General features: G+C 32.9%; 1 protein-coding gene across 1 annotated transcript in view; it reads left to right on the top strand.

The window, feature by feature from the left end:
* Positions 1-209: 209 nt before the first annotated feature.
* LOC132727601 (uncharacterized) overlaps positions 210-21395 on the top strand; it is a gene marked incomplete at its 5' end in the record, with an annotated part of 122209 nt that continues 101023 nt past the window's right edge. The window contains 3 exons of the mRNA XM_060713160.1: positions 210-321; positions 3426-3584; positions 13883-14038. Of these exons, the coding sequence (XP_060569143.1) occupies positions 210-321; positions 3426-3584; positions 13883-14038 (427 nt within the window). The remainder of the gene's footprint in view (positions 322-3425; positions 3585-13882; positions 14039-21395) is intronic.

Genomic DNA, 21395 nt, shown 5'->3' with positions numbered 1-21395 from the left:
TGTTGGAGGGAAATGTCTATTATGTTTTGAATTTAAATATAGAGGACTAAAGATGCAATATTGAGGAAAACAATGGAATGTGCAGGCATTCATGTCCTTTCGATACATTTCTAGGTTTTTAACAAATTTGTTTTTGTGGCCTGCAGCTTTAATTGTTCTTTGAAATTGTATTGTGGATATGGTAATACAAAATGTAAAAATTATTTAAGGCCAAAACTGTAATATTGAGGGCTTTAGCTGCAATATTGAGGGCAATAGCTGTTATATTGAGGTCTCATGTAGCTGCAATATTGAGGGCAATAGCAATAATTTTGATGGAAGGTATTGTCTATTTTGTATTGAATTTAGGGCCATAGCTTAAATATTGAGGACTTAAGATGCAATTTTGAGGGAAATAATGGAATGTGAGGGCATTCATGTGATCTTTGAAAACATTTCAAGGTTTTGAGAAAACAATTGTTTTTCTGACCATCTGTGGCATGCAGCTTTATTAAAAAAACAATATTTTATGACCTTCTGTGGTGTGCAGCTTTAATAAAAAAAATCTTTTTATGACCTTCTGTGGTGTGCAGCTTTAATATAAGTTGAATGTGACCTTGCAGTGGATTATAAAGAACTGTAAAACTGTATTGTAGATACGGTTACACTCGCATTTATCTTAGAATATAATGATCAATACCAACTGTTGCTAGATTAGATGAATAATGTTGCACTATAAATTGATAAAACATTTTAACTTGTGCGTTATTGTACACTATCTAACATGCAATGTTTTCGTCTTTCTTTATTTTTTCTCGCCAAAATCTGTTATTGCAGAAATTTCTTGTGCATAGAGCATAATGGTTTTTAATTGGAAAAAAAAATCGAGGCTATTTTGATGTGATGAAATTTTGTATGGTGTTGTTGTTGTTTTTGTTGGATTTTCTCTGAAAGCATTTTCGAGCGATGTTGACTGGATTTTGAGGTCAATACAAGCTGTGACGATATTTATGGCTTCACAAAATACCTGGCGTATTACTCATTTACTTATCCTTGCAAGGGAAATCATTACCTTATGTAAGTATATTGTAAAAGTTTGAATGGAAACAATCTATAGGAGGTGTCAGAGTTTATCTTGTTCCTTGACAGGGAAATTATTACCTTATGTAAGTATATCGTAAAGTTTGAATGGAAACAATCTATAGGAGTTGTCAGCGTTTATCTTGTTCCTTGAGAGGGAAATTATTACCTTATGTTAGTATATTGTAGTGTTTGAATGAAAACAATTCTGATCTGATTTGTATAGAGTTGTCAGTGTTTTATCTTTTGGAACTAGGACTTTTGGGATTTAATTGTGTAGGGTACAGTTTAACTCATGTTTAACTTAAAGCAGCATGCTTCTAGAATGATGCTAATTTTTATGAAAATTTTTAAAAATGTATTAATTAAGAAGTAAAATGTTGTGAAGTGAACAAAGATAATAATTATATATATTTTGTAAATGGCACTTAAAATCTACAAAAAATAACAAAAATAAGTCAGAATGTGCAAAAAATAGCCCTTACTGTGTTATAGTCACACAGTAGAAATAATGGTGTTAAATAACGCAAAAGTCATTTAACCCTTGTAACATGTAAATTATTCTTTGAATTGTGAATATTTTTACGTTTCTTAAAACATTAATTCCTTTAGTTGATTTTCTTAAGATATTTTGGCTTATCTGGAATCATGTAATTTTAAAGCAGCTTGAAGACTTATTAATTTGTGATGTTGATATTAATTTCCTGACATCATTAATTTTGTTCACATCATCAATTTTCATGACAATATTTGTTTGCTGCATCAATTTCATGACAATATTTGTTAATATCGTCAATTTTCATGACAAAATTTGTTCACATCATCGATTCTCATAATTATATTTGTTCACATCATCAATTTTTATGACAATATTTGTTTACTGCAGCAATTTCATGACAATATTTGTTAATATCGTCAATTTTCATGACAATATTTGTTCACATCATCAATTTTCATGACAATATTTGTTAACATCATCAATTTTCATGACAATAATTGTTCACAACATCAATTTTCATGACAATATTTATTAACAGCACCAATTTCATCACAGTATTTGTTCACATGGTTAGTTCTCATGCAGCAATTTTGTGGTGTTTTTTGTTCAGACTATCATTCTTTCATATGACACATTTATTTTATGTATAAATATCAGAAATTCTTGACAAAATTTGTCATTACTATTTCATGACATCATAAATTGTGTTGTTCTATTTCCTATCGTTTACATTTTGTTCTTACTGTGTCATATCATTTCCCTGTCACCCTTTCTTTCTATCATTCCAAAATGCCATTGGTCTTAATGTTAATTACTTTGGGATTACCTCCACAGGCAAAAATAATCATAAGTAATTTGGGGAAAGTTCTTTCCACTTAAATTGTCATAGCAACAGGAGGGAAAAACTTAATGTAATTATTTCTGGAAAGGAAACTGAGTCTTCCACTGTGACCCTGTATCAACTTTTTTTCAGATAGCTATATTTTATATTGGATTATGACATTTGGTCATTTTGTTAGACTCACTATTTAAGATATTGTTGTTCTGCATCCTTTCCTTATTTACTTAGTTCAATTAAGATATTGATGTATATTAATACTTACCTGAACAAGTAGTTGCTTGTATTCCACACATTGCTGTTCATGGCATGGCATGAAAATGTCACATTGAAGATTATATGATTGCCACCATATGAACATGATTGTGGTGGTTATGTTTAAAAACTGGTATTTTATCACCATTTTCATATGTAGAGTTCTGCTTTAAAGCCGGTACTTAGGTGCATGAACCTCGGCTTGCATAATTATGTACACTGCCATCCATAAACATGCTCGATCGGAGTACATCCGAACAATGCAACATTTTCAATTATGATTGTATGACCTAGTGTTAAGGATTCCATTATGATTTATTCTAGAATGAAATGACTTAATAGCGAGCTCGACAAGCTGGCCCAAAGGGCCTGCTCACATAGCAAGCTTTACGGTAACGCGAGTATCTGCTAAGTGATGGTTTTGAAAACTTTCGTCCGAAGTACCGATTTGACACATCGCAACTTTTTGAATTACAAGATAACGATAAAAGCCGATGTACTCTGATTGAAAACGGAAGCGTAGACTGGTGTCCTACGCACTTATATAGGAACCGTAATAAAAGAGGGAACCAGAATAAAGGGAAGCAGTGTATAAAAAACCAAATGACAATTTTAAAACGGAAAATGTAAAATAAAAATGAACGATTATTTTAAACTTTTTTACGGAAAAAGAAAATCGAGCTCGCTTTGAGGCTTTGCCTTTTTCATATTATTGAGAAAAGAAGAATCCCCAATCCTGAAATAATTTTTAGATTAATGTGTTTTATGTCAAAGATATTGAATGGAGATTTATTTATAAAATTGTTATTGTTGTATTTTTCAGAGTCAATGTGAAGCTTGATTTTGTTGGATCATGCTGTACTCTTGTTGCAGAAGAGCTTCTGAATGACCCAGATTTTGAGTTAGAGGACACAGTAGCTGAGCTGCTGTATGGTAAGATGAATTATTTTATCACTACCTTAAAATTGGCTAAGTGGTCATTGACTTCAAACAACTTGCCCCTTACCGCTGTGGGTTCGAATCTTTATAGGGACTTTCATGTGAGAAATCCTATCCAGCTAGGTTACAGCCTGTGTGCCTGTTCTTGCCTGAATTAAAATGCACGAAAGGGTGCTTAAGGACTTCCTCAATCAGTTAAGCTGAAAAGTTGCTGTAATGATCTATACTGTAGTGATGCAACCTAAAACCCAACAAAAAAATCTAAATTATTTTTTCGATATTGAAAACCCTTCAAATCAAAAATGGACTCTTCCAAATTAAAACAATACAAGTCAATTATCAAATCAAATCCAGCAAAATATTCCAAACTATCAATGATAAGTTCAATTTTCAAAACATGGCAAGTTCATTTAAATTTTTGCATAAAAAAGTTAAAAAATAAAAATCCCTCAATCTTAAAATGGACAGTTCCAAAATCAAGGTAGGCCAAGTTCATTATGTAAATTTATTAGGATAGAGGTTAAATCCTTTCACCTTGAAACCCCACCCAAAATTGACGAATATGTGCATTACACATAATAACCAGGGAAGGTTTGGGGTACAACAGATGTGTAGATGTTTGGAAATTCCTAACTCTGGGCAATTCCAAATTCAGAGCAGGTCTGAAATCCATTATACAAATTTAGCAGGGGAAAGGTTTTGGAGGGGGAAACAGCTTTTATCTTAGATGTGTGAACAAGTAGCAATAAATAAACCATAAAATACATGATAAAATAAGACAAGTGGTGTTCAATATCATGGAAACCTTGAGTAAATAGCATTTTCCATGGAATTATTGATGTTAACCTTTGCCATGGGATTATTGGTGTTGGCATTTCCAATGGGATTACTGAGGTTTGCATTTCCTGTTGGATAAATATTCTTGGCATTTCCCATGGGATTATTGAGGTTGATCCCATTGGAGTATTGAGGCTTAAATTTCCAGTGGTATTATTGATGTTTACATTTCTTATGGGATTATTGAGGTTTATATTTCTCATGGGATTATTGAGGTTTATATTTCTCATGGGATTATTGAGGTTTATATTTCTCATGGGATTATTGAGGTTTATATTCCCATGGGATTATTGGGGTTTTCATTTCCTATGGGATTTGTAAGGTTGGCATTTCTAATGGGATTCTTGAGGCTTACATTTTCTATGGAATTTATAAGGTTGACAATCCCATGGGATTGTTAATTTATACAAATTTATTTTAGTTCTATTGTGTTGGAGGCTATAAGCTTATTGAAACATTATTCTCAAATCCGTTCCTGGAACCAACCAGTTCTAAGCAATGAATGTTAAGTTTCTTGCTCAAGGAAACAACGACTTGCCCCTGACATGGTTTGAACCCATGTGGTCAGCAATCCTTAGATAACTAGTCTAACACGTTAACCACTTGGCCAAGCCGCCATGGGATTGTTGAGGTTTACATTTTGCAATGGCATTAGTAAGGTTGGCATTTGCTATGGGATTTTTAAGGTTGACAGTCCCATGGGATTGTTAAGGTTTACATTACCTATGGGATTATTGAGGCCAACATTTCCCACAAGATTATTGAGGTTTATGTTTCCTATGGGATCAGTAAGGTTGACATTTCCCATGGGATTATTGGAGTTTATACAATCCAATGGCATTATTGATGTTGGCATTTCCAACAGGATTATTGGGGCCAATGTTTCCAACAAGATTTTTGAGACAAACATTGCCCATGGGATTATTGAGGTTGACAATTCCAATTGAATTTGTAAGGTTGACATTTTCCATGGGATTATTGAGGTTTACTTTTACCACAGAATTATTGAGGTTGGCATTTCACATGGAATTATTTGCCATTGGATGATTTAGGTTTATTATTGCCATGGGATTATAAGGGATAACATTATTGAATGACATCTTTTAGTAGTAACTGTTTTGATATGAGCATGTGGGACTTTTGGTGGTCAACTGATGAAAGAACTCACAATATTAGTATGGAGTATTGAAAAGTGGACATATCCAAAGGGGGACCCATTTAATCGCAGCAAAGTTGATTGAACCCGTTCATTGATGGCATTGGTGAAATTGCAAGTAAAGTCAGAAATCAGTTTTGTGCAATTTCATTCTAAGACTTGACAATTGAGAAACTATTCTACCCTGATGTAACCATGCTAAATTTTTGTAATATATTTAATTTTGTTTATACAAGATTCTACTAAGTAACCAATTACAAACAAAAGTATCCCAGTCTGTTCAATACGTAATAACATAACTCTTACAATACTGATGGCATAATTCGTCACTTTAGTGCAGTAACAGGTTAACTCTTAATATAATTCAATAGGAGTTAACCTGTTACTGCACTAAGGTTACAATATGTCTGATAATGTTGCTACTGACACTGAAAGAGTCAATTACCATAAAAAACCTAGGAATGTATGTGATGGATAAGCGAGAAATGTTTTATTTTGGTAACTATAGAAAAAGTAAATGGCATCTCCCATGGGATTATTGGTGTGGCTGCCGGGAGGTTAAAGTTACTTTGAACTATCAACTTGATAACATGTTGATAGGAGATTTACACGCAAAGAGAGTTAAGAACTTGTTATTCTGGGGAAAAGGAAGCCCAAGGATAAAATGTTTCTGCCACATCATTATAAAAAAGTAGATGATTTGTATCAATTGATTTGATGCTGAACTATTTTTTTTAACAGCTGTTTTTGAATGATGGATTTGTTTGCAATTTATATCTTTAAATCAATCAATGGTTGTTTCTTATTGACCTTCAATCAAGATTGTTGAAATCATTTAAATTCATTGAATAATAATGTCCATTTAGTTTATTCAAATTTATTTTAGTTTGATTGTGTTGCAAGCTATAAGCTTATTGAAACACTCTCTAATCCTTTTCCTGGAACCAACCAGTACTAAGCAATGAATGTAAAATTTCTTGCTCAAGGAAACAACAGCTTGCCCCTGACAGGGTTTGAACCCACGTGGTCAGCAATCCTTAGATTACTAGTCCGACACGTTAACCACTCGGTCACGCTGCCACTTGGGTGTGTTGTCTCATTTTAAGTAGTGTATAAAGGGAAAACTTTGAAAATCTTTTTGTGAAAAAATTGTTAGTTTAATTTTGAAATTGTGTCATAGACTGAATCATAAGAATTATGACCTTTTCAAACAATGACTTTCAGGTGAGCAAACTTAGGCCATCATAGTCCTTTTGTTGAATAGACATGTAAAATTTCATTTCTGATAACAATAATAATACAATTGTGAAGAAAAACAAAACTGCAATGATAGATTTCCATATATCATGACGATAATGATCATTTGAGCCGCGCAATGACAAAACCAACATAATGAGTTTACGACTAGCATGGATCCAGACAAGCCTGCGCATCCGCACAGTTGGATGAGGATCCATGCTGTTCGCTATCAGTTTCTCTACTTGTTATAGGGTTTGTAAGCGAACAGCATGGATCCTGATCAGACTGCGCGGATGCGCAGTCTGGATCCATGCTGGTCGCAAACGCATTATTTTGGTTTTGTCATGACGCGGATCAATTGTGTGTATGGAAGGACAAAAGAGAGACAAAACTGTATTGACCATATTGTGTATTGTCTGACATCAATTATTATAATAAAGAAAGGAAAATCATCATATCAGGGGAAAATGGTTGGCAGATTGAATTAGTATATTTAATGACATGGAAAAAAGCTGTCATTTAGTTATCAGTAGCTATATAAATGGCAATCCTGTAATGCCGCAAGTATAATATTAGAAGAGCAGGCATAGTGGTCTATAAGTAGCAATCTTTGACTTATAAGGGGTTGCATCTTTGATCAACCCACTACTACAACTAAAATTAGTTTATACAGAATTTATTTTTGTTTGATTGTGAAGCTTTAAGCTTACAAATACACTCTAGAATTCACTGTGGTCAGGGGCAAGTCGCTGTTCCCTTAAGTAGGTAGCTTTACATTCACTACTTAGTGCCACACAGTTGGTTATAGGAACCCCATCAGGGGCAAGCAATTTTTCTTTAGCAAGTAATTTAACACTCAGGGACAAGCCATTATTTCCTTTAGCTAGTAACTTTAAACTCAGGGGCAAGCTATTATTTTCTTTAGCAAGTAACTTTACACTCAGGGGCAAGCTATTATTTTCTTTAGCAAGTAACTTTACACTCAGGGGCAAGCTATTATTTTCTTTAGCAAGTAACTTTACACTCAGGGGCAAGCTATTATTTTCTTTACTTTTATTTTTTTTACATTCAGGGCCAAGCTATAATTTCTTTTACATTCAGGGCCATTAGCCATTATTTCCTTTAGCAAATACCTTCACACCCACTTTTAAGTACTGGTTCCAGAGTGTGTCAATAAACTTATTATGCCTCCTTTTCGATTAAAATAAATTCTGTATAATCTAATAAATAAATGAAAGCAAAAAATACATAAATAGACAAAACAATATTGACCATACATCGCATTGTCGGAAAAACAATAATATGGGGGGGGAAAAAAACATTATGAATCATCATGAAAAAAAAAAAAAAAAAAGAAACTACAGCAAATTTACTTAGCATTATATGAAAAGTGTTTGAGGTTGATTAACTTGGGATGAGTTTTTCAGTACGCTAATTCTCGTTTGTATTCATTGTATTATATAAGTACCCTCGAAGGAATTAGGAATAAATGAACCATTAAATATATTTACATATAATGTCATGTACAAACGGGCTGTATTGGCAAAATAGACACTTGTGTAAGCAAAACACTCCATGGTTATCAATACAAAATACATCATTTATCAATGATTGATGCAGTAAAAGTATTATTGAAGTTATTATTGCTTCACAGAAAAACACATACATGATGTTATTTCATTGATTGGGAAAAGGGTGTAGATAAAGCATGCCTTTGTGGTAGAATGGTACTAGGCATGTAAAAGAACCATGGGGTCTATTCAATAAGAGCTATAGGGACTTGTTCCCGGATTCCCTTATATGTCATAGCTGTCGATCTCTGGAGTCTACTGACGTAAGTTCCCGGATTCCCTTATATCTCAAAGCTGTCTTTGGAATCTGCTGAGTTAAAGACCCTACTGGAAATAAGTGCTTGCACTTATGTAGGTTATCCTTGGGTCACGGGTCCAAAGAAATTCAATTCAAGATTGTCAACTTTAAATCACTTGCCTCTCATGCAGGGCTGTGGGTTCAAATACTGCAAGGATCACTTTGGGTTCTTTCATGTGACGTAGTTATCCAGCAGGCTGATTCTACTAGGGTCCGGTTTATTCCTGAAATATTGCTCAAAGGGGTGCCTTATTAAAGGTTCTCCTCCACCAGTAAAGCTGGAAGGTCGCCATATGTTCATTACAGTGTTGATATGATTTAAAATCCAACAAAATAAACAATCCAAGGCACTTAACTCTAAAATAGATTGTGACAGAATTATGGCCCCTTTTGATCTAAAGAAATTCTACATTAACCAGAGGCTTTTTTTTCTATTAAGCACTAAGAATAGTCAAGCATGCTTTCATATCTAAAGCTCTTTCTTGTTCTAAAGTAAAACAAACTAAAACACAAATAGTTTTGTTATTATTTGTTGCATGGAAGCTTTAGAGAAAAACATATACCATTTTTGTTATTTTTAAGCTTGAGAGAAAAACAGATTGTTTTGTTATATTAAAGCCTCAGGGAAAGACACATTTTTCGCCTTAAAGAAGCTCTCAAAACTGACACCTGATTCTGTTTCTGTTGACTGTAATTTTACATTGAAGAAACATCTCACACGCTTTTAGTTCCCGATGTTTTCACTATTCGTTTTGTGAATTAGAAATTCGCTCATCTTTTTGCCTTTAATGCACAGTGTTGTTGTAGAAGATTAAGACAAAACATTGTCTAGAAAATTAATATTGACTTCTTTTTCTGAATTTCGGTCATGTTTCTTTTTCTGTGTCAGAGAGATGTTATCTCATGCTACAGACACTGCGCTTCATTATTGACTAAAAAAATATTGCCAAGTATTTGTGTTTAAATTGGTGTAACAATCAGAGAAACAAACAAATAAACTGTCCACTTGTAACTCCTTATATTCTTCATGAAAATCCAGTCCAACTCTTTTCCATTTCCATTCCTTTTTACGCCACCTTTAACTTCATTCTTCAATTATACCAAATCTCTAATAATTTCCACCCCAAACAACCCAACCTCTCTTATTCACCTGCAACCATACCACATTCTTCTTCATCTGAAACCATACCACATCTCTACTTCACCTTAAACCATACCACATCTCTACTTCACCTGTAACCATACCACATCTCCACTTCACCTTAAACCATACCACATCTCTACTTTACCTTAAACCATACCACATCTCTACTTTACTTTAAACCATACCACATCTCTACTTCACCTTAAACCATACCACATCTCTACTTCACCTTAAACCATACCACATCTCTTCTTCACCTTAAACCATACCACATCTGTACTTCACCTTAAACCATACCACATCTCTACTTTACCTTAAACCATACCATTTCTCTACTTCACCTTAAATCATACCACGTCTCTACTTTACCTTAAACCATACCATATCTCTACTTTACCTTAAACCATACCACATCTCTACTTTACCTTAAACCATACCACATCTCTACTTTACCTTAAACCATACCACTTCACCTTAAACCATACCACATCTCTACCTCACTTTAAACCATACCACATCTCTACTTTACCTTAAACCATACCACATCTCTACTTCACCTTAAACCATACCACATCTCTACTTCACCTGTAACCATACCACATCTCCACTTCACCTTAAACCATACCACATCTCTACTACACCTTAAACCATACCACTTCTCTACTTCACCTTAAACCATACCACATCTCTACTTCACCTTAAACCATACCACATCTCTACATTACCTTAAACCATACCACATGTCTACTTCACCTGCAACCATACCACATCTCTATCACCCCTTAAACCATACCACATCTTTACTTCACCTATAACCATACCACATCTCTTCTTCACCTGCAACCATACCACATCTCTATCACCCCTTAAACCATACCACATCTTTACTTCACCTATAACCATACCACATCTCTTCTTCACCTTAGACCATACCACATCTCTTTCACCCCTTAAACCATACCACATTTCTACCTTACCTTAAACCATACCACATCTCTACTTTACCTTAAACCATACCACATCTCTACTTCACCTTAAACCATATCACATCTTTACATTATCTTAAACCATACCTCTACTTCACTTTCAACCATACCACATCTCTTCTACCCAGTGGGTATGTAAAAAAACATCTCTACTTCACCTCAAACCATACCAGTCATCTCTTATACACTCTAATCGTTTGGTATGGCACTCCCTCTTTTAAGTCTCCCATAGGATTACTTGGAAAGCATTTGTTATTCCTTTTCACAATATGGATTGTAGAAAACCATGAACTTTCCTTTATCCTGCTCACACAAGTGTTTAATGCAGTTTTCATTAAACATTCTCGTTAAATATTCATTATGTTGTACTGTATAAAACAGGAGAAATTGTGTACAAATGTGTGAACCCATTTATTGTTCCTAAAGAGTACTTTTACAGAGCTGTCTTTAGATGGGAGAAAATTGTAACAAACAATAAAAAATGTATTGAGTTTGAAAATTGTTGTTTTCAGTTGGTGTTCTATGTATTTAGCTCCACTTTTCGAAGAGAGTAGTGTTTTCATTCCCAGCTTCCATGTTAGCATCAGTGACGTCACACTTTTGGTTAAATATTTGGGTCACTGCCCATGGCCCATAACTCTAACATGAATTTACATGGATCTTTCCATTTTAAGAGCCACATAGTCTTAAAGAATGATCTATGTAAATTAAACTTCCAATTTTTATGTTTTTAGATTTTTGGACCTCAGTGGAGTTCCTTTAAGCATTGAAAAATGCTGATGATGCATTTTGTTGCTGGAAATGGTTATGTAAGGTGATATAATCAATTCTTTGACTCTGTAAAAGAAAGACCCAATTGCACTGGAGTTTTATGGTAATAAAAAACCTGTTAAGTGCAAGTAAATGTATCGACTTACTTGAATATATTAAAATTTCATGTTGTTTAAAATGGCTTACATAATATTTTGTCTGTTAAAGGGACTCAACCAAGGTTTTTTTGACATGACTGCTGGAAGTATTTTTTTTCAGAATCATCATTTTTAGCTCGACTATTTGATAAGAATAAGAAGAGCGATCCTAGTCACTTGAGCATCTGTGTTGGTGTCTGTGTAACCACTTAATACGTTAATTTTTTTTGTTACACCTCAAATATTTTCAAAGTTCATTGACATATGGCTATGAAACTTTGCACACTTGTTCACCATCATGACCCCAACCTGTTGTCAGGAGGAGGTAAATCTATCAAGCATTTTGAGAGAATTATGTCCTTTTTCGACTTAAAATTTACGTTAAAGTTTTTGTAACACTTCAAATATTGACATCGGGCTTTGAAACTTTGCATATTTGTTCACCATCATGCCCCAAAGGTGTACACAACATTTGCAAACCATCTCAGATATTTTCATATTCCATTTCATATTCCATTGACATCTGGCTTTGAAATAAGTTGAAATTTCATACACTTCCTTGAGATCCTTGGGAGCATAATAGGACTAACTCCGAGGTCTCTAACTGTAACATGGATTTAAAGAAAAAATTACCTCTTTTGTTAACTTTTACATTATCAAGGTTACTATCAAGCACTAAGAATAGTCGAGCATGCTGTCCTAGAGACAGCTCTTGTTATTGTGCAAAATATCAAAAAAAATGAAAAGTGTTGCAACACTAATTTCTTTCCAAATGGGCTAAGAATCACACAATTGCTTTTATTAAATGGCTTTATTACACTCCTGTGCAATTAAACCAATCAGAGAAAGTCATTTCAAAGCAACTATTTATAGATTAGTAATAATAAATTACATGGAAGTATAAGATGTGAATTTGAATGCCTCGGGTGCCCGTTTGTGCCTGAAATAATGCAAGGAGGGCACCAGATCCACAAGTAATGCTGAGAAGTCACCTTTAAAGATTATTATTATAAGTCTCCTTGCAATTTAAATCCCAACCAAAAAAAAATTGGTATATAAAATAATTAACCTATTTATAAATACTTTAATTCATCCATTGTAAAACATTTTGAATTGAGAGTCTAAAACCGGCATAAATTCCTAAGACCTAATCAATTTAATTTAAAATTTATTGTTAGCCCTCATTAAGAGATTTAAATCTCAAATGACAAAGCATCTCTGAAATTGTCAGAAGAATAAAATCTGATTTTAATTTCACTCGTTTTCTGCAGATCCATTAATTAGCTACATTTGTTTGTCATTTAAAAGTGATTTACCAAGCGCTTGGAAACAAATTGTTGTTTTGCATGTAGATTTGAGATAATCTGATTTATTACGCATGCCAGTGATGGAGTGTTGGGAAAATGTCAGACTCTCTCTGTTTCTGTTGATTGTCTGTAAAAGGGAAGAAGAAAAATTATTCGAATGCAAATAATGTCTTATTCAATAACGCATAATATTCTTTGTGGAAACAAAAGGAATTATGGATTCAAAATGGTATCTCTTCAGAACAAAATAATAAATGATTATTCAATAACAAATGATATCTATTCAATAACAAAAGATATATTTTCAATAACAAATGATATCTATTAAGTTACAAAATTACAAAATTCAAGAACACCATGGCATCTATTCAGTTACAGATGATATATAGATGATATAGACATGTATGTGATAACACAATATCTATTCAATAACAAATAATATCTATTCAATACCAAATGATGTCTATTCAATAACAAATGATGCCTCTTCAATAATAAATGATATCTATTCAATAACAAATGATGTCTATTCAATATCAAAAGATATTTATTCAAAAATAAAATATATCTATTCAATAACAAAACATATATAATATATATTCAATTTCAATTGATATATATTCAATTACAAATGATATAATTATATTCAATAAGAAATTATTAAATAACAAAATATATCTATTCAATAACTAATAATATATATTCAATTGTAATTGATAATATATTTAATGACAAAATGGCATCTCTTCAATAATATAAATGATACATGATATGGAAATATGACTGTCAAATGTTATCTTTTTGCTTAATTGGCATGATTTTAATGAACCTCTTATCTTTTTACAGGTACAATATTGGTTGATACTATAAATAGATCACCAGAAGCAGGAAAGATAACTCCAAGAGATGAAGCTGTTCTCAGTCAGCTTGAGTGTATTATACCTAATGTAAAGGGAGATAATTTGTTTGAAGATATCCAGACTGCAAAGTTTGATATATCAGGTTAGTTTTTATAGCATGTCTGTTTCAAGGAAAGAATTGCGGAATTATTATCACTGTGGCATCATTGTTGTTGTTGTCATGCAAAAAAATCTGGATAAAGTGTGATCCCTCCGGAAAATTAATCATAACAAAATTACTTGAAAATTGCAGACTACATTTGATTGAGTGTGTACATGAGGAATAATGAATAAGTGCAACATCCCTCCCGCCCCCTAGCACCAGCTTGAGTGGTACTCAATTTTTAGCACTTAAAAGTGTTGTAATCAATGATCCTGAAGGACCAAAAAAATATATCAACAACTTAAACATTATTCGAACATTTTGAAAGTTATCAACGTGAAACTGGGAATAATTTCATATCATGACAAGGTGCAGTTGTAAAACAAAAGGCATAGTTTTGAAAGCAATATTTCTGGAGTTATGCCCCCTGTTTAACTTAAGAATTTATAACAGACAAGCTTAAACGCTGCATGCAGTGCTCTTATAATATTTTTACAAGAACAGAATTGGTCCAGTTACAGGACAAGTTTTGAAAGTGTCAAAAGAAGTTGAGTCATTAATAAGAGAAAATATGGTAGTGTCAAGTAAAGTGGGATCAATTCATGAAGTTTTAGAGAAATGGTAGTGTAAGAAAAATGTCTCTTTTAAAGGCCCATTTATAATAATGACTCAGAAATGCTTTTGTTTTCATTTCTCAAAACCTTTTTTTATTTTGGTATACTTTTATAGTATCTAAAAAGTTACTTACTGGCCATTGACCTGAACTATTGTTTTTATTTGTTGCTTTATGGCAATAAGTACACTTTCAGTGAATTTTGTAGTCAAAATACATGTACTTCTTTGTTAGCATTTTGCTACTTTTATGACAAATTATTTCAAATTTTATCACTACTTTCTTCAGGTAACAAATATTTAACATTAACTAAAACCATTCTTAAATTTTAAACAGTATAAAACTCAAATTTGTCCTTTCTTGAAAAAAAAGTAAAAAAATCTTTGTTTCTGAGGCATAATTTTGTGGTGGTGTTGGTAGTTTTTTCTCCAGATCACGGCAGTAAGTCACATAACAGTGAATTTACTAGAGCACAGATCAGCCTCTGCATGATTGCTGGGCAGGCTGTCAGGCAGTTTACCAGTTGTTGTTGCCTTTACTTTCATAAGGAACTGAAACTTCTGTACATGCCAGAGCAGGGATACAGTTTGAATGACCATAGAAAAGTTTGATTATCACAACGAAAGTGACCAAGTGAACCGTCCAGGAATCGAATCCGTGCCACTTGATTCACAGACCTAAAGCCCTACCTATTGAGCTTTAACTTACCGTTTTTCTGAGGCATAATAAGCCTTAAATAGAATATATGTAGGTTTGGAACCACTGGATTATATAAATGAAAGGTCTTCTGAACTGTGAACAATTATAACTTGAAATCTTGAGATTCGAAATTACAAAAATACATACCCAAGGTCTTTGGCATTAGATGTTTTTTTCTTTTTTTAATGAGACTATATCTCTTGTATCACATATCAGATTTGTAATAAATTTTGCTATATAAAATTTTAATGATTAACTTTATAATGTCATATATCAAATTGTACTACTACATTTAGAAGTTTTAATGATAAAATTTTTCATACCGCATTATATCAAGTTACTGTACCAGAAGCACAGATTACAAGAAATGTCAACAACTTACAGAGAGTAAACAGCCTGACAATAAGTGCAATGATTGGGTTAATTTGTGATATATTACGATTCTCCTTTTTATGTAACACCATAAAAAGATTATTTTTAGCTTAACTTTTTCTTTATGATAACATTGAGGATAGAAAAATAAAATACAACAATTTTTTATTAGTTGTTATTTATCAATGTTTCGACTTAAGCTTTCATGAGGATAAATATCAAAACAAACCATTTGCCATAAAATATAATTTTTGAGCTTGACTTATATTCCTTTATATAGAAGATACTTTTTGAGCGTAGAAGATACTTTTTGAGCTTGACTGTTCCTTTATGTTGCCATAAAAGATAATTTTGAATCTTGACTATTCCTTGATGCCATAAGAATATGATTTTTGAGATTGACTGTGAGTGTTCCTTTTGTTCCCATAAAAGATAATTTTTAAGCTTGACTATTCATAAAAGATAATTTTTAGCTTGACCATTCCAAGACTAAGGAGAGCTATTGCACTCATCCCTGTGTCAGTGTTGCCATCATACTTTGGTTTAGTCTTTAGTTATTCACTTGCGTTGAATAAGATTATAAGTTTGCTAGCCTCTGGCAATTTTAAAAGCATTTCAAAACTTTTCAATTTTTGGTCCATCAAAATTATTGTTCTGGAAAATCTGAATGAGCAAATTTTAATGGCTTTAAAATTTTGCCCACAACCTAGTCATCAAATGGTACAAAATCAAAACAAAGAAAGTTATAAAAATTCCATTCCCTAATCTTTAAAGCTGCATGCCTCCAGATGAGCAAAAAATATTTCAAGAAAATCAACCTTGAGAAAAGTGTACAAAGATTGACAGAAAGTAAAAACCTTTTAATTATTGACAATTCAAAAAATAATTTACACATTATATGCAATTAATAACTAAATTTGCAATATTTATCACCATATTTCTACTGCGTGACTAACACAGTTAGGGCTTTGTTTTGGACGTTCTGACCTATTTTTGATAATTTTCATTTTTTTTAATGCCATAATTATGCAATGTGTAAATTGCTTTTTTTGTTCACTTCACAATATTTTACTTTTAAATACATTTTCAAAATTTTCATAAAAAATAGCATACTACTTAAATAGCAATTTTTGGTAGCTTTAAAGATATGATATGAAACCCATGTCTTAAAATGTACACTTTCTTATTTCTCAACATAGAAGCGCCATTTGCAATGCTTAAAATCATTTTTTGTTCACTTCACAATAATTTACTTTTAAATACATGTTCAAAAATTTTCATAAAAATTAGCATGAACCTTTAGGCATGCTGCTTTAAAGTTGTGATTTTAATCTTAACTTTCTAATTTCTCAACATAAAAGCATAGATATTTGGTTGGTATTGATTTTTGAAGACCTTCTGCAAAATGTTCTATGAATTATTAAAACAGTTACTAGAAAAAATTATTGTCACAGATTTGTTGCTTTGATACTTTTTGCCAATTCGTGTTAAGTTAGATTTTAATTTCATGTTTTTAAAGCTTCATGCCTCCAAATGATGCCAAAATATTTCAAGAAAATAAAACTTGAGGAAAACGTACTTTAAGATTTTAAGAAAACTAAAAAGATTCAAGATTTTTCATGTAATGTGCAATTAATGACTGATTTTATAGTATATAATTTTATTATTACCATATTTCTACTGCGTGACTTATGCAGTAAGGGCTATTTTTGCAAAAATTTACCTTTTTTTGGTAAGATACATGGCAGGAAAGGGATTAATGGAATTGCCTTCATCTATCTGTCTGTTTTAGTGTCGAAAAAGTAAAAGTGTAAACAAAACAAAAGAGCACAAAGCGATTCATTTGGTAACAAAAGAATACGGGAACTTGGCCCTTTCTACAACAAAAAGAAAATAAAAGAATTGGCCTTTTGTTTCCCTTGTCATGTCTGTCTGCCTGTCTGTCTGTACACATAAGTGTTCACTTCATAACTGCTGTAACAAATTATCACCATATTTTGAGATGATATCTGAACAGGGCAACAACCAGGTCACTTACCCAAAGGTCAAGGTCACACTTAATGATCATTAATTTTTTGTCTTCTCAATATCTTTCAAACTGCTTGAAAAGATTTTGAAATAACTTCACACAGATGATAATCAATATAAGTTATTATGATATGCAGAGCGCAATAAACCATGTTGCTTCCTCCAAGGTCAAGGACACACAAGCCCATCAAAATGTTGGAAGTTCACATTTCAGTTATCTTCAACATGACACATTATGTCCGTTGGACTGCCTTGTTTATTGACATTGACTAATATCTTACAATTGTCCATTGACCTATTCCACTGGGTAAAATTTCATTTTTAATAAATGGGTCAAGGTTACTGGTGCTGTAAAAAGAATTGTTCTCTTTTTCTTAATTGAAAGGCTTAGGTTTTAACCCTTACGCTGCTAGAACCAAAAGTGGTGAGTTTTTGTCACCTAAGGGAGGCCAGCCTGCACATCCATGAAGTCTGACCTGGCACTGTTCTTTTTGGCCGGCTTCAAATCATTACAATTTCATATTGATATCCTAAAATAAAAAAAGGACAGTTCTGAAAATGGAAGTCAATGTCTTAGAAATCTGTCGGGTTGTAGTTTGTTTTTTCTTATGTAAAACATGTTCTTATTTCTTGTGTAAAAATGTCTTAAACAAGCCTTCTAGGTCATTTAAACTGTCTAATAAAAGTCTGGAAATTGCTCTTAAATAAGTAATCCAATTTCCTGAGAACATTTAAAAGGTATTGATCAAATTTCTACTTTATAATTTTATACTGAAGAATGCCTCAAGGAAACATCAGGCCAGGCTTTCCCTAACATTCTTAAAGCTCAAGTCTGAGATTTTTCTAAGATGCAGAGAAACTGAGATTGAGATTTGTCTCAGTTTCAGAGAACATTAGTGAAAGCCGAGCAAATCCATTACAGTGTAACTTCTCAAAACCTTTGACCTGTGGGACTTCAGAATTCAGAATGGGTGTCCATGGCTGAGTGGTTAAGGTTGTTAACTTTAAACCACTTGCCCTCACCACTATGGGTTCAAATCGTATCAGGGACTTTGGATTCATTCAAGCGAGGAAGCTATCCAGCTAGCGTTAGGATCCTCGGTGGTTCTACGCAGTTTGTTGGATGGACATGTCAAACTTCCATTTGGAACAGTCCATTTTAAAGTTTAGGGACGTCAGGATGAAAAGTTTGCTAGATATATCAGCCAATTAATTAAAGCCTCACAATTAACTTCGCAACAGACGCAAAATTTCCCTGTATCTACATGTATATTACTTGTTACAAAGGCTGTCCCAGAAATTCTTAGGACTCCAATTGCACAAATCTATTTTCTTGCCTTTTTTGCATGGCACCACAAGTCTGGTTTTGTTTTTAAAATTGGTGCTTAGCAATTTTTAATGGCGTTTTACATGAGAAATTTAAAATGGTTATGTTTCATTGTGGAACAGTGCAGTTTTGTTATGTCCCAGAAGATCTTATTTACTAGCTTCATTTCTGCATCTGTAACTTTAATTAACTCTATTATTTATGTATTCAAATGTTTCACAAGCCTACAGTAGGTGTACAATGGAAAACAGATATTGGGTATTATGGACGGAAGAATTTCTGTATTGATTAAAGTAAGCAGTCTTAGCTCACCTGATCCTAATATTGATAAAAGTAAGCAATTTTAGCTCACCTGATCCTAAAATTGATTAAAGTAAGCAAATTAAGCTCACCTGATGACATAAAATAGCCATAATTATGTTAACCTTGAGATCAATCTGCTGGAACAAAAAATTGATTTGTCTTTTACGTTTTTGTAGTCTGACCAGGTGCTATTTTTAGATTTTTAGTGTCAGCTGACCAATCGTGATATCCTCAAATTTGATAAAAGACAGTACCCTGAAGCCCCTCAAGAAAAAAAAAAAAATAAATAAAGTAAGTCTTTTTAACACTCGGCCCACTTGTGGCAACAGCGTCTAACCCAGCGATCAATGCTGTCTGATCATGGTCTGTACTGTTTGCTATTCTATCTGTACATATTTAGAAATTTTACCTGAAAATGGTGAAATGTCTGGTCTAAATTGCCAGAGTCGGTTAAGATATTGAATGGTTGTTGTGTCATTTGTTATTTTATAAACGGTAGAAGACTAAATGTCGAAAGCTTAAAGAAAAGTGTTTGTTTTTATTGATCTCACGTTTCAGTAATTTTAGGAACCAATATTTTTTATCATCACCTATACAAATAACTTGGCCGTCATCACGGCATGAAAACACAATTATTAACATTCAAGTTTTTTTTCAGCGGAAACAAAGAGCCATAAATTTACTTGTGGATTTTACAAAATGATATTTCTCAAAACACAATACATTATTTATGCCAAAGGATGTTTTTTATGTGAAATAACCTTGACTTAATATAATTATTTAAATAAAGGGGCGGTTTGGCCGAGTGTTTAACACGTCAGACTAGTAATCTAAGGATTGCTGACTGCGTGGGTTCAAACCCTGTCAGGCGCTAGCTGTTGTTTCCTTGAAAAACTTTACATTCATTGCTTAGTACTGGTTGGTTCCAGGAACAGATTCGAGAGTGTTTCAATAAGCTTATAACACAATCGAACTAAAATAATTTGTATAAACTAATTTTTTCAAATATATTGAGATTTTTTTGGGAATGACCCTAAAAATAGCAACCAGGGGAGATAAGTCATGTTATTGTAGAAAATAATTAATTCCTGTTGAATTGCTGTAAGATAATTAATCAAATGCAAATACTGAGTTTTTTAATGTGTTCAATAAATCATTTGATTAAGAAAAAAAGTGAAGAAGAAGAGGAAATATGTAATGAAAAAAATCCAATTGCGTCTGATTTGAAGTCCTATATAATGATAATATCTTCCCTGTCAAATCAGCTGATAAAAACAAACAGAAAGAAGAGCCAAGATTGATTGGTTTTAAAAAATAAATGACACTTAATTTTATAGGGATTACGGAGAGGGAGAACAGCTGAATTTATCTGAATATAAGATGGCAGCCTATCATTTGTACAAATAAAAGTAATTGCCGACTATATTTAAAAGCCGTACTTTTAGACTTAAAGCGAAATTTTTTGTTAGTTAGCCCGACTTTTCGAAGAATAGGGAGAGCTATTTGTACTGAAGTTGTTGTCACCTTCATTCTATGGTTAAATCTTTATGTTCAGAAGGGAATGGGTTGAAACTTCACACACTTGTTTGCTCTGATTATCTTTAGCATAATGGGCACAGGTCCCATAACTCTGAGTTGCCTTTTTACAGAGTTTTGCATCTTTGACTACTGTCGAGCACTGAGAATAGTCAATCACGCTGTCTTTTAGGGTTTGTTTTCCAGAAATGTAGACAAAAGTCTTAAAAATATTAAAGCATTTTTCATCATTTTTCATTTATCACAAAGTAAGTTGCTGACAAGTTTTTAGCTGGCATACATCAAAAATAATATGTTTTAAACTTTTTACTTTACATACATAAAGAATAATTTGAGCTGCGTCATGAAAAAACCAACATAATGGGTTTGCGACCAGCATGGATCCAGACCAGCCTGCGCTTCCGCGCAGTCTGATCAGGATCCATGCTGTTCGCTTTCAAACCCTATAACAAGTAGAGCAACTGATAGTGAACAGCATG

This window comes from Ruditapes philippinarum, unplaced genomic scaffold (genome assembly GCF_026571515.1).
Source record: "Ruditapes philippinarum isolate M1 unplaced genomic scaffold, ASM2657151v2 ctg3653_1_1_1_1, whole genome shotgun sequence".
Lineage (NCBI taxonomy): Eukaryota > Metazoa > Mollusca > Bivalvia > Venerida > Veneridae > Ruditapes > Ruditapes philippinarum.
Note: the sequence above shows the minus strand (reverse complement) of the source record. Positions and strands in the feature narration are given on the sequence as shown.